At 43.3% G+C, this 12,403-nt stretch overlaps 1 protein-coding gene across 3 annotated transcripts in view; it reads left to right on the top strand.

Moving 5' to 3' along the window:
- Positions 1-12,198, top strand: part of NCAPH (non-SMC condensin I complex subunit H) — a 43,589-nt gene extending 31,391 nt beyond the window's left edge. For all 3 annotated transcript variants that reach the window (XM_072770337.1, XM_072770335.1, XM_072770336.1), the window contains 7 exons: positions 19-141; positions 3,195-3,305; positions 4,542-4,718; positions 6,188-6,301; positions 8,044-8,135; positions 8,539-8,614; positions 11,665-12,198. In XM_072770337.1, the coding sequence (XP_072626438.1) occupies positions 19-141; positions 3,195-3,305; positions 4,542-4,718; positions 6,188-6,301; positions 8,044-8,135; positions 8,539-8,614; positions 11,665-11,724 (753 nt within the window). In that variant the 3' untranslated portion in view covers positions 11,725-12,198. The remainder of the gene's footprint in view (positions 1-18; positions 142-3,194; positions 3,306-4,541; positions 4,719-6,187; positions 6,302-8,043; positions 8,136-8,538; positions 8,615-11,664) is intronic.
- The last annotated feature ends 205 nt before the right edge of the window (positions 12,199-12,403 follow it).

Genomic DNA, 12,403 nt, shown 5'->3' with positions numbered 1-12,403 from the left:
TTTTTTTTTAATTAATAGGCTGCTACTATTCTGACCAAGTCCACTTTGGAGAACCAGAATTGGAGAGCCACCACTCTTCCTACAGATTTCCTCTATGAGACTGATCATCTTGTCCAGCTATATCTCAAACCAGGCATCAGGGTAAGACTGCTCCTTGGCTTCTCCAGGCTGCTGTTGTCTCATGTGCTGATGGATTGGGGGGCGTCAGATGGCTGTCAGCGTGACTGTCAGCCCATGCCTTTGAGGACAAGGAGAGCTCATGGGGAGGAGCATGTGTTAGCCAGGGGCAGTCACCGGGAGAGGCAACGGATATGGGAAAACTAAAGGGAAAGCTTAGGATAAATGCACACTAAAGATTTGAAACTACTTTAGCTGATGAGGCTTCTGGCTGACCCCTGAGGCCTACATGTTGAAACACTAGGGGATAAACAATCTTTCGTTGAGGTTTTTAAAGGATGATAATTATTTCTTGATTCTATCTCTGTCTCATTGAAGTTGTGTATTCACTAGCCAGATACTTTCCCCCAGCCACACTGCTTTCCTTGTGATCAAGGTGTAGACACAAGCCCCACTGTGACTTGTGGGGTAATGTGGGTGCTGTGTACCTGACGGTGCAGTCCTCAGGGAGTTCGCTAGTGCTGTACACCTTTTCCTGGCTTCCTACGAGGCTCTCTGTTATGATGAGCACTTTAGACCACCTGGTGCTGTGCCCCATGAGCTCTTCACTTCATCTGCCTGTGGCTCTTCTGGTGATGATGGTACCAAGTGCATGTTACTATTGCCAGGGTAACCAGGCAGTAGTTCATGCTAAGTTCTGTTTTATCTGGATCCTCTGCTCATTTGCCTTCCTGATTGTTCTGGTCTTGTGCTGTCATATCCACAAACTGTCTTCAGTTTCCTCTTCCATATTTTGCCTGTTTCTCTACAAGGCCTTTTTTTACTTTTTTTTTTTTTTTTTTAAATTTTTATTTATTTATGATAGTCACAGAGAGAGAGAGAGAGGCAGAGACATAGGCAGAGGGAGAAGCAGGCTCCATGCACTGGGAGCCCGATGTGGGACTCGATCCCGGGTCCCCAGGATCGCGCCCTGGGCCAAAGGCAGGCACCAAACCGCTGTGCCACCCAGGGATCCCTCTACAAGGCCTTAATGATATGTATATAGTCCCCCAAATTTACTGTCTCACATTATGTTTTTATAATGCAATACTAATATATTTTACTTTTTAATCAGTACTGTTTATTTAACAGAAATACTCTTAAAAATACAGAAAGGGATACAGAATTGCAGCAGTAGTAGAAACTATGGCTGTGGTCAGTGTTGGTTACATGCTGGCCCTGTCTTGCTCTAAAGGAAAATGGAACCCTGGAACAGAAGAGCAGGATAGTCGGACACTTCAACCAAACTTTGGCCAGCCTGGAGCTGCCTTCTGTGGCTACAAGCCACCCTCACTTCCCTCAAGCCCTTATGAGCATTTGAAGATTGTGGCCTTAGGTGGGAATTTGGATATTCAGATGTTAAGGTGGTAGAACAAGATCATTAGGTTATTACATTCCGGGGGTGATTGTTTTATTTTTATTTTATTATTTTTTTTATAATTGTATCTTATAGAAGAAAGAACTTCTGCTTCTGATTGTCCACAGGAACAAACTCACTGTGTGTGGTAGGGCAGCCAGGCAGCAAGAACTGAAGACCCCTATCCTTCCAGCAGAGCTATACAAGGAAAATGACTATTAAACTCTGGAGATTAAATGTTGGATTAATAAGCGCTATTTGCCTAGAGACCATACAGATCAACCATCCAGCTTAATATCTTACAGGGGGTGGGACGCCTGGGTGACTCAGTGGTTGAGTGTCTGCCTTTGGCTCAGGGCGTGATCCCGGGATCCAGGATCAAGTCCCACATAGGGCTCCCTGCACAGAGCCTGCTTCTCTCTCTGCCTGTGTCTCTGCCTCTCTCTCTGTCTGTGTCTCTCATGAATAAATATATAAAATATTAAAAAAAAATCTTACAGGGAGTTATAATAGCAAGCAGCTGATACATGAAGGGATCACATACCCTTCCTGAAAAGACTTCTTGTAGACTATGGACAATTTAGAGTGTGCCTAGAGGAGAGTATCCTAAATGGAGAGGAATTTACAAATGGTCTTATAAGAGGATATGTGGAAGAAAGTGGACTTTTCTTAAGTCAATAAATAGCTATTTTTGAATATTATTATGGGGTTTGTATTACAAAAACATTGTGAGGATTTTTTTTTTTGCTGCTTTTGGAGTATATTATATTAAAATATATTTTTTTAATTAAAATATTCAATATGCTTTGTAAACTGTACGTAACTGCAGCCTCACTTCCTTGACCCCAAAGATACACAACCCTGGTAAAAATCACTGGTCTAATGACCAGCAAATATCTGAAGGGCTGTGGTCACAAGCATTCCCAAAAGAGGAGGCCAACTTTTTCTGTAAGGCTCTGGCAGGCAGAACAAAGTCCTGAGGGTGTAATGATAGGAAGAATTGCTGGATGTTTCTCCCTGTAACTATGTAGGGAGCAGTGACTGCTCTAGAAATGGGACAGGCTGCTTGTGAATTAAAATCATGAGTGAGTTTTCTCTCAGAATTGTTTGAGCAGCAACAATTTGACCTTTTTTTCAGCTAGGTATAGGCAGTTTTATTTTATTTATTTTTTTATTTATTTATTTTTAATGAACCTGTTTTTTTTTTTTTTTTTTTAAGATTTTTAAATTTATTTATTCATGAGAAACACAGAGAGAGAGAGAGAGAGGCAGAGACACAGGCAGAGGGAGAAGCAGGCTCCATGCAAGGAGCCTGATGTGGGACTCGATCCCAGGTCTCCAGGATCACACCCTGGGCTGCAGGCGGCACTAAACCGCTGCGCCACCAGGGCTGCCCAATGAACCTGTTTTCAAATAAAGTTGTGTGCAGACCTAATTGCAAACCAGCTGCTGTATTTTATTTGGGATGGATGGAGTTGCCAAGCCCTGCTACCCTGGGGCTTGCTCTAGAACAGAGTTGTGTGGCTGAAGTCTGAATTAGAGGACTTGTCAGGGCCCTTCGAACTCTAAAAATTCTATAATTCTAGAAGACTGATCCTAAGAACTAAGGTTATTGTCCAACCTAGTTTAGAGCTGTTTTTCTAGAAATTGCTTTCTACAGTTGTTCTTTCCTTCATTCTAGTTACTTAAGACAGCTCAAGACCAGAGGGCAAGAACTGAACATTATGAAGAAATTGGAGACTATGATTACAACAACCCTAATGACACCTCCAACTTTTGCCCTGGATTACAGGTAAAAGGAAAGAAGAGCTCTGTCCTTTCTTGTAAGCAGAAGAGCCTTTCCTGTTTCCCATCTCCTCTCTTTCCTATATGGGGGAAGGCTGCAGAAAATTCTGGATCAGGTAGGGGGGTGGCTGCCTGCCCTGCCCCAGGCATCAGGAAATGGAGCCAAGTCGAGGAAACAGCCAAAACCTTGGCCTGCTTTACCTCAAGCCCTGTATGTGGAAAGCGAAAGTCCTACTCCAGTAAGCCACACAATGCCTTTAGCCTGGGCAAAGCACTTATTTTGGCTATTTTGGGATTTCAGAGGAAAATACTCCTCTTGCTCTTAGGAGCTGCTAATGTTTTAGCGAGGGAGACAGGACAGATAGACATGTGAAGACGGTGTGATCTGATAGGGAAAAAGTCCTTGGGGTAGATTCAGGAGACCAGCTCCTAGCTCTTGATTTTGGTTTTTATGTCATGAATTTGTATAAGCCACTCCTCATTTTTAGATCTTGGTTTAGACCAAATAATCTCACTGTCCCATTCGTGAGTCTACTAATGAGATGGCAAATGGAAATCAGAGAACGCGGCAGGGGATAACAAAAAGGGGAAAAATATTAGGCCTCCTTTGTGTCCCTGTGGGAGGGACAAGAACTGAAGAGTGGCTTGTTCACTTATCATCTTACTTGGAGGAGAGTTGGGTTGTTACATTTTAGTGAAAATCCAGACTGACCTCTTGGCAAATGCTTCTTAAACTTTTGAGGAGTATGAGAATCACCCAGAGAGCCTGTTAAAAAAAACCAGGTCCTGGTCTCCAGCCCAGATATCTGATCCATTCCTGCTGGGCTTGGTCCAAGAATGACTTTTTTGCAGCTCCCAGGGAGAACCCCTGCTGCTGGCTGGTGACCCCTGGCATCTCTTGTGCTCACATTGGGTGAGGCATTGGGTCAGATTTTTGGTGTTTTGGAAATGCTTTCTATAGAATAAAATCTTAAATTGGCTAGAACCAGAGAAGACACTGGCAGTTGTGATTATTCCTTATAACTTGCTCTGGAGGTCTTAATTCACAGATACCTTCCTCTGTAGGGTTTATGTATAACAGGGAAATAACTAGAGGCACCCAGAAGTCCATTCCTAGCTTAATTCACATAACGGCCTCTCAGGTGTTCTGCTTTTAATGTGTAAATACAGAGTCCTTTTCAAGGATACTTCTAAGCCTTTCAGATGGCTTCTGCCAAACTTGAAGAACTGTTTCCTTGCCTAGGCTGCCAACAGTGATTATGAAGAGTTGGATGACTTGTTTGAGGGACCAGCTGGAACCTTTGACCTTACATCTTGCCATCCACCTAAGACAGCACAAGAGAATGGTGACGTGCCTGAAATCCAAGGATTGGACATCACCACTTATGGGGAGTCAAATCTGGTTGCTGAGCCTCAGAAGGTAAAGGTGAAATCCAAGAATTGTGTTATATTATTTGCCTGACAATATAACAATATATATATTAATATATAACATATATATATAATATATAACAATATAATATTGTTATATTATTTGTTTAATCTTCCTCCTATATGAGAGTAACATCAGTCTGGGCTTGATTTCTTTCTTTCTTTCTTTTTTTTTTTTCTTTCTCAGTTTTAACCTGTTGCTCTCCAAGTGGCTGACTGCTCAGTAGGGGTGTGTTGGGAATGAACTGATGGCTAATTAAGTTTGTGTGGAAGTAGCCATCTCTAGAGATGATGCTAAACCATATGACTAGGGGCAAAGTGGTAAAATATGTGAATGAAGACTGCAGGCAGGGAATATCATCTTCTGTACTGACTGGGAGAGGCTAGGTATTTGGCTTTGGAAAATCTTGGCCAGGGGTGTCTGGCTGGCTCCATTGGTGAAGCATGCAACTCTTGATCTTGGGGTTGTGAGTTCAAGTCCCATGTTGAGTATAGAGATTACTTGGAACTAAAATCTTTTTTATTTTTATATATTTAAATATTTATTTATTCATGAGAGACAGAGAGGCAGAGATATAGGCAGAGGAAGAAGCAGGCTCTCTTTGGGGATCTCAGAACCCCAGGATCACGACTTGAGCCAAAGGCAGACACTCAACCACTGGGCTACCCAGGTGCTCCTAACATCTTTTTTAAAAATTAAGAAAAGAAAAAAAAAAAAAAAAAAATTAAGAAAAGAGTGCTCTCTTTGGCAGCACATTTACGAAAGAAAAGAAAAGAAAAGAAAAGAAAAGAAAGAAAGAGAAAGAAAGAAAGAAAGAAAGAAAGAAAGAAAGAAAGAAAGAAAGAAAGAAAGAAAGAAAGAAAGAAAGAAAGAAAGAAAGAAAAGAGGGAGGGAGGGAGAGAGGGAGGGAGGGAGAAAAAAGAGAAAGAAAGCCCATCAATCTTATCCAAATTCAGTTCATATGAAATGATCATATATTAAGCATTTGTCTGTTCCATACCAGATGACAGGCTTGGTGATTTCATAATTTCATTGACCTGTCTTTTGCACTGGAATTCCAGGTTAGTCTTAATGTAGATTGCACTTGATCAACAAAAAATTAGATAAAAATGAGGGACTCTGTTTTGACATATCCAAAGGAAGCTCTGTAGCTGCTTTGATCAAACTAAACCAGATACTTTGTACTCCAGACTTTTTTTTTCTTTTTTTTTTTTTTAATTTTTATTTATTTATGATAGTCACAGAGAGAGAGAGAGGCAGAGACACAGGCAGAGGGAGAAGCAGGCTCTATGCACCAGGAGCCCGATGTGGGACTCGATCCCGGGTCTCCAGGATCGCGCCCTGGGCCAAAGGCAGGCGCCAAACCACTGCGCCACCCAGGGATCCCATGTACTCCAGACTTTTGATTATACAACAGATTTTGTTTATTTTGCTTAATTTTACTTTGTCTTTTCCAGGTAAATAAAATTGAAATTCATTATGCCAAGACTGCCAAAAGGATGGACATGAAGAAATTGAAGCAGAGTATGTGGAGCTTGCTGACAAAGTGCTCTAAGCAAGCAGACACAGAGGTAACATGTTCTGCTTACTTTCCAGGTGCCTAGCATGTGGGAGGGGAGTGGCTCATGATTAAGGCTCCAAGATCAATAGCTTGAATACAGAAAGCATTCATTCAGAAATCCCAGGACTGAGCCTCATGTTGAGCTCCCTGCTCAGCAAGGAGCCTGCTTCCCTCTATCCCTCTGCTTCCACTCATGTTCTCTCTCTCTCTCTGTCAAATAAAGAAGTAATCTTTTAAAAAAAAAAAAAAAGTAGGGAAGGGGTTCTACTTAAGCTGTGAATTTATTTATTTATTTATTTATTTATTTTTTTAATTTTTATTTATTTATGATAGTCACAGAGAGAGAGAGAGAGAGAGAGAGGCAGAGACACAGGCAGAGGGAGAAGCAGGCTCCATGCACCGGGAACCCGATGTGGGATTCGATCCCGGGTCTCCGGGATCGCGCCCTGGGCCAAAGGCAGGCGCCAAACCACTGCGCCACCCAGGGATCCCTAAGCTGTGAATTTAAATTACTTATAATACCCTGTCCTCTAGGGATTCTAGTTAATGAAGGACTTAATCTTTAAAAAAAAAAATTTAAAAAGAAGCTGAAATATTTTCATCATGAAAATATTCAGACAGGACACTCTCGGTTAAGTATCTGACTCTTTTTTTTTTTTTTTAAAGATTTCATTTATTTATTCATGAAAGACACGGAGGCAGAGACATACATAGAGGGAGAAGCAGCCTCCCTGGCAGGGAGCCTGATGCAGGATTCAATCCCCCGACTGGGCCAAAGGCAGACGCCCAACAGCTGAACCACCCAGGCGCCCCAGGCATCTGACTCTTGATTTCAGCTCAGGTCATGATCTCAGGGTCCTGGGATTCAAGCCCCACATCCTTCTTGGCCCTCAGCAGGGAGTCCGTTTGAGGATTCTCTCTCTCTCTCCCTCTGCCTGCTCATGCATGCTTTCTCACACACACTTTCTCTCAAATCTTTTTTTTAAAAAAAGAGACAACATATTCAAACATATTCAAAAGTAGGAAGAGAATAGTATAATGAACACCTACTTTCAGTAGTTTTTGCTGTTTTTTTTTTTTTTTTTTTTTAAGATTTTATTTACTCATGAGAGACACAGAGAGAGAAAGGCAGAGACACAGACACAGGCAGCGGGAGAAGCAGGCTCCCTGCAGGGAGCCCGATGCAGGACTCGATCCCAGGACCCCAGGATCACGCCCTGAGCCGAAGGGAGATGCTCAACCACTGAGCCACCCAGGTGTCCCAAGTTATTACTGTTTTATCTATACTGTCACCCATCCTGTCCTGTCACTCCAGCCCCTCACCATTACACATTTTGAGTTACTTTAGTGCAGACATGATATCCTTTGATAACTGCTTACCCAATAGATTATGGATTTTGTCCTGCTCTTGGTTGTATAGTCCAGTTGAAGCTATAAATGATCATGGCTTTTGTTATTTCTGTATTTTGTTTTCTTCTGAGGAAACTAGAAGCCTCTTTGCAACTTTTCCGTTACTGGGATTATACTGGCCATTGACATCCACATTTATCGTGGTGGGTAGTCAGTGTCGTGATCCAGGGCTGAAGCACTGAGTCCCTTTATGGGTTGCTTTTCTTCATAATGTAACTTAGAAAATGTTTTGGTTTCATTCAGATGTAAACTTTTCAGAGATACAACTTTGAATTGTACATTGCTTTCTCCAAAGTGAACTGGCCCTAAATGTCTGAATTGTCAATATCCTTCTTCTGTTAGGCAAACCACAGTGAAACTGGAAAAGAAGGGGACCCGGTGAAGGTGGCTGATGAGAAGATGCTCAGCATGCTCACAAAGGACCTGCAGAGGAGGTACCCGCCAGCCAATGCAGGGGGCTCGCCACCACTTCCTCTGGGCCCTGGCTGAGAGTGCACCAGCCTGAGCTGCTAGTGTGACAGATCCTCTGCATGCAATCTGCTCTTTTCATACTTGGAGCAGTTTTTCTGTTTCTTTGTAGCGATAAAGTAGTTAATATAGACCAACTTTTTAAAAAGGCGTTAAAAAAAAAGGCATTTTCTGCACCATTGGCTGGAATGGAACAAGTGATATTTTATTTCCAAATAAGAAACTGGAAAAACCTGCTTATCGAAATATTACTGAAATATTTGTTTCTCCTTAGTTTGCTCACTGGACATGTGTATTCATACTTGATGAAAGAGCCTTTGTTCCTAGAACTGCAGTACCTAACTAAATACTTGCCTCCTTGTTTTTCAGCCTGCCTCCCCTCATGGCTCAGAACCTCTCAATACCTCTGGCCTTTGCCTGTCTCCTACATTTAGCAAATGAAAAGGTAGGTAAATTTGGTAAACATGGGACTATTCTCTATTCATGGCAACCTGTTTCAGCTTCTTAGTAGATCTTCTGTGGGCACCCTCATTGGACACCTTAAACAGACTGACTTATGCAGTACTTTCAACCCCAGAGGATTGACAAGGCGCTTCAATAAAAAAAAAAAAAAAAAAAAAACAAGGCGCTTCAAAATATCTTAGAAAAAGGCCATTGAGTATTATTAGCAATGAAAATAATGAGAATCCAAATGGAAAAGTTTTAGGTGCTGAATTGTGATTTGTCATTTTCCAACTTCAGTACATAAAGTGTTTTGATATCATTGGGCATCACAGGCTTTAAAGGCCAAACCCTGCCAGTGCCAAAGTCAAGACACATGGAAGCCTGGTGGAGAAAGAGGGGACAGGTGAGAATGAGAGGAAGACAAATGCAGGAGGAAGGAGTAGCAAGACATAAGGACTGCTGTCAGCCAAGCTGGACCACCAGAAGCTGTGAAGAGTGTCTTGTCACATAGGCAGTAGAAGTGCCAGCTGTGACAGCATGCCAGGCCCTGCAGTATGCCAGCCAGCAGAGCTGAGCAGCTATGGCAGTTATCAGTGGAGTAGGTGGGGACCCATCTTGTCAAGAATCTGTTGGTGCTTCCCGGGAGGCAGCCCAGTGAGGCAGCCAGCAACATGCCCAGATATGGGGTACTACATGAGACATGATATCCTTTGTGTCCCTGGGCAACTGGTCCCTAATGCAGACTTTGGTATTTGAAGTAGAGCATCATTAGCCTTAACTGCTCTCGTGCACCACCACTGTAGATTCTAACCTCCACCCTGCCCTGAGCTGGGAGGGAGCTCTTCGGTGTCTGAACACCGATGTGTGGTTTGAGAGGGCTGATAAGATTGTACTGGAATGCTAATAAAAACTGGGTGCTGCAGAAGTGCCTGGGATTTCCTGCGTGCCAGTGTCTGACCTCTGGCCTCATAATGAAAGTGATGTGGTGATGCTTGGCTCTCTTTCCCAGGTCTGGCTTTGTTTGGACTCACTGTTAGGCCCAGAGGAGAGAGGTTCTGTCCAGGACAGCCTGTGTAACACAGCTGTTATCCTCTCCAAGTGGCCCTACCACTGGGATTCAGGGACCATTCTTTCTCTTTCTAAGCTTATGACCTCACTGAAGAAGAAGAAAGTATGCATTTGGCAGAAGCTAGTTTTGATTTTGGGTGGGGAAGAGATGTAGATGAGCCAATGAGCCAGGACAAGTGCTGCATGTGTCCAGCTATGATGCTGACCGCTGGGCCTGGGCACTCACAACTGAGGCAGGAACAGAACAACCCAACTTCACTCCTGTCAGGGAAAGCTTGTATATCAGAGCCACTCTGGATGATTGTTGATTCAGGACCACTGAACTCACATGGCTGCTGGTTGGAAGGCTGGAAGCAGCAATGGCTGACTGGACAATGTGTCCAGTTCAGAAGTCATGAAGACAAGGCTGGGGGCCATGCAACACAAGTCTTCCTTCTTTTTGACATTCAGAAGCGTGACTGCTTGGTGGCCTGGAACTTTGCACCATCTTTGTGGATGTAGGTGCTGGTGAATTCTCCGACTAGGTGTGTTCTCCTAGCACACACAGGCTCCTAAACCATGTGTCTGCCAAAGCTCAGAAACCCTTATCTTGAGTCCAGATTAAGAATATTATTGATGAAAAAATATATATATTATTGATGTCACTCAGTTTCACCAGTCTGAGAAGTGTTGCCCTGAGCTGTGTGTCTCCACAGAAACCTGCCTCTGCCCTGTGTGAAACCAGCTATATGGTCTTCATTTGATTCCCAAGTAGACAGGCCAAGGAAAGCCTGCTAAAAAGCATTAGTGATTTTGTGGCCTCACGGGGGTACATAAAGCTCTGGCTGTACCATTGCTCTGCTTCCCCCAACAGTAGGGCTGGAATTGTTCATTTTGCTGTGGTCAAGTGTGTCTTTAGGGGCCTAGAGTGCTCAGCATTTGAAGGATGGAGAGCTGCACCAGACCAGAAACCACTAGGCTGAGCACTGGGCCATTACTGGGGCTTAGCTTTGGGCTTTGTGAGAAAATTTGTACTGCTAACATTGCCCCTATTACCATGATCATCTATAGGGATCAGTGGTAACTCAGAGCTTAGAGCCATCAAGTGAAATCTCACAACACTTAATACCAGAACATGACTCTCTTTGTGGCCTTCTTTCTCCCAGTCTTTCATTCCCATCTGGACTCTTCATCAGCCACTCTGGTAATGAGCTCCCCAGAGAAGTGCAGTGTGTTGGGGCTTGGGATACAGTGATGGGCCCTGCATCCTCTGCCTCCATGGTCCTCAGTGCCAGCATGGTCCAGCTTATTAACTTGGAACCCAAGCTGCAGAGGTCACACTTAGGAGGGGGATGTGATTTTAGCTTTCCATTGTTAGCAGTACAGGCAGGTGTGCTAGAAAGGGTGCGGTGGTTGCTGAGTGCCAGCACATCATACCTGCCTCTAGTATCAAGTGAGGGGAGGTGTGCTTGTGGTGAGCTTAGGCAAGGGAGTTTCTGACAATCTTTAGGTCCTGAGGGAAACAAGCGCCCGAATTGGTGGGGAATTCATGGAGTGGGAGAGTGGGGGTGTTAAGGGGAAGGGCTGAGCAGGAGAGAAAGGGTTCTCTGGGGGTGAGGTTGTGGAGCAGTAAGGGGAGGGCCTGGAGAAGGCCATGCGTGGACAGAGTGAACAGGCATGGATTGTGTCTAACACTCCCTCCCCATCCATTTCTCTTAGCTCCTACTGGAGCAAATAACTTAGCTCTTGGGCCCTTTACAGAGAAAGGCTATTTCAGGAATCCGTGCCAGGGAAGTCTTGCTTTTTGCTTTTTTTCTCTGCAGTTGGCAAGGATTTGGAATTAGCTTTATCATGCAAATTATATTTGCTATAACATAATTTTACTTACAATCATGGGACAAATCTCATTCTTCATAATCACTACCCTGTTACCTTGATTAGAATCTGTTTTGTGATACTTATATTTTCAGTACACTAAAGTTCATATGTCTGGTCTTCCTTCAGAATTTAAAGCTGGAAGGAACTGAGGACCTTTCTGACATTCTGGTGAGGCAAGGGGATTGAGTTTGCCCAAAAAAAGTTGGCAGAAGGAGGCTCATCGCTTCAGTGACCAGGACATCTCCATTCTGGGAGCTGCTGTGTGGCGGGCCTGTGGCAAAGCTATATACCCCACTATGAAAGTATCAGTTGTTTTGTCTGTTGCTCTTCCCTTCTCTCCCTCACAGTCTGGGAATCAGCACCCTGGAACTATGTCTTTGATTAAAGTTTTCTGCCCTGTGGTGACCACCTAGCAAGGAGGAGATGGTGAGGATACTGTTCTTGATTATGAAAACCTATATCCATACTTTGTATCCATGTCTAGTTTTTGTCTCCTAACTTGATCTTTGTTATTTTCCACAATTTTGTAGAAAATAATTTCCCAGCAGGCCCTGGTTGTCTTTTAAATAGCTATCTAAACTATGTACATAAAATACATCACATGTATACTTACAAATGTATATATATTGTGTATCCTTAAAATAAAATCATTCTGAATAATGCATGGTAAAATATTTGGATACTTTCCAGATAAGTTAGAGCTGGTCCTTTCCTTTAAGAGGGATGTAGGCTGAAATGCTGAGCTTCACCTGTGGATGTCCTTGGCAAAAACACATAAGAACTACTACTTTGTCAAAATGGAACCCCCATTGGGGAAACCATCTCCTATTCCTACGGATAAACTAGAACACTGATTTCAGGATAT

The sequence above is a fragment of the Canis lupus genome, chromosome 12 (genome assembly GCF_048164855.1).
Source record: "Canis lupus baileyi chromosome 12, mCanLup2.hap1, whole genome shotgun sequence".
In the NCBI taxonomy this organism is placed as follows: domain Eukaryota; kingdom Metazoa; phylum Chordata; class Mammalia; order Carnivora; family Canidae; genus Canis; species Canis lupus.
Note: the sequence above shows the minus strand (reverse complement) of the source record. Positions and strands in the feature narration are given on the sequence as shown.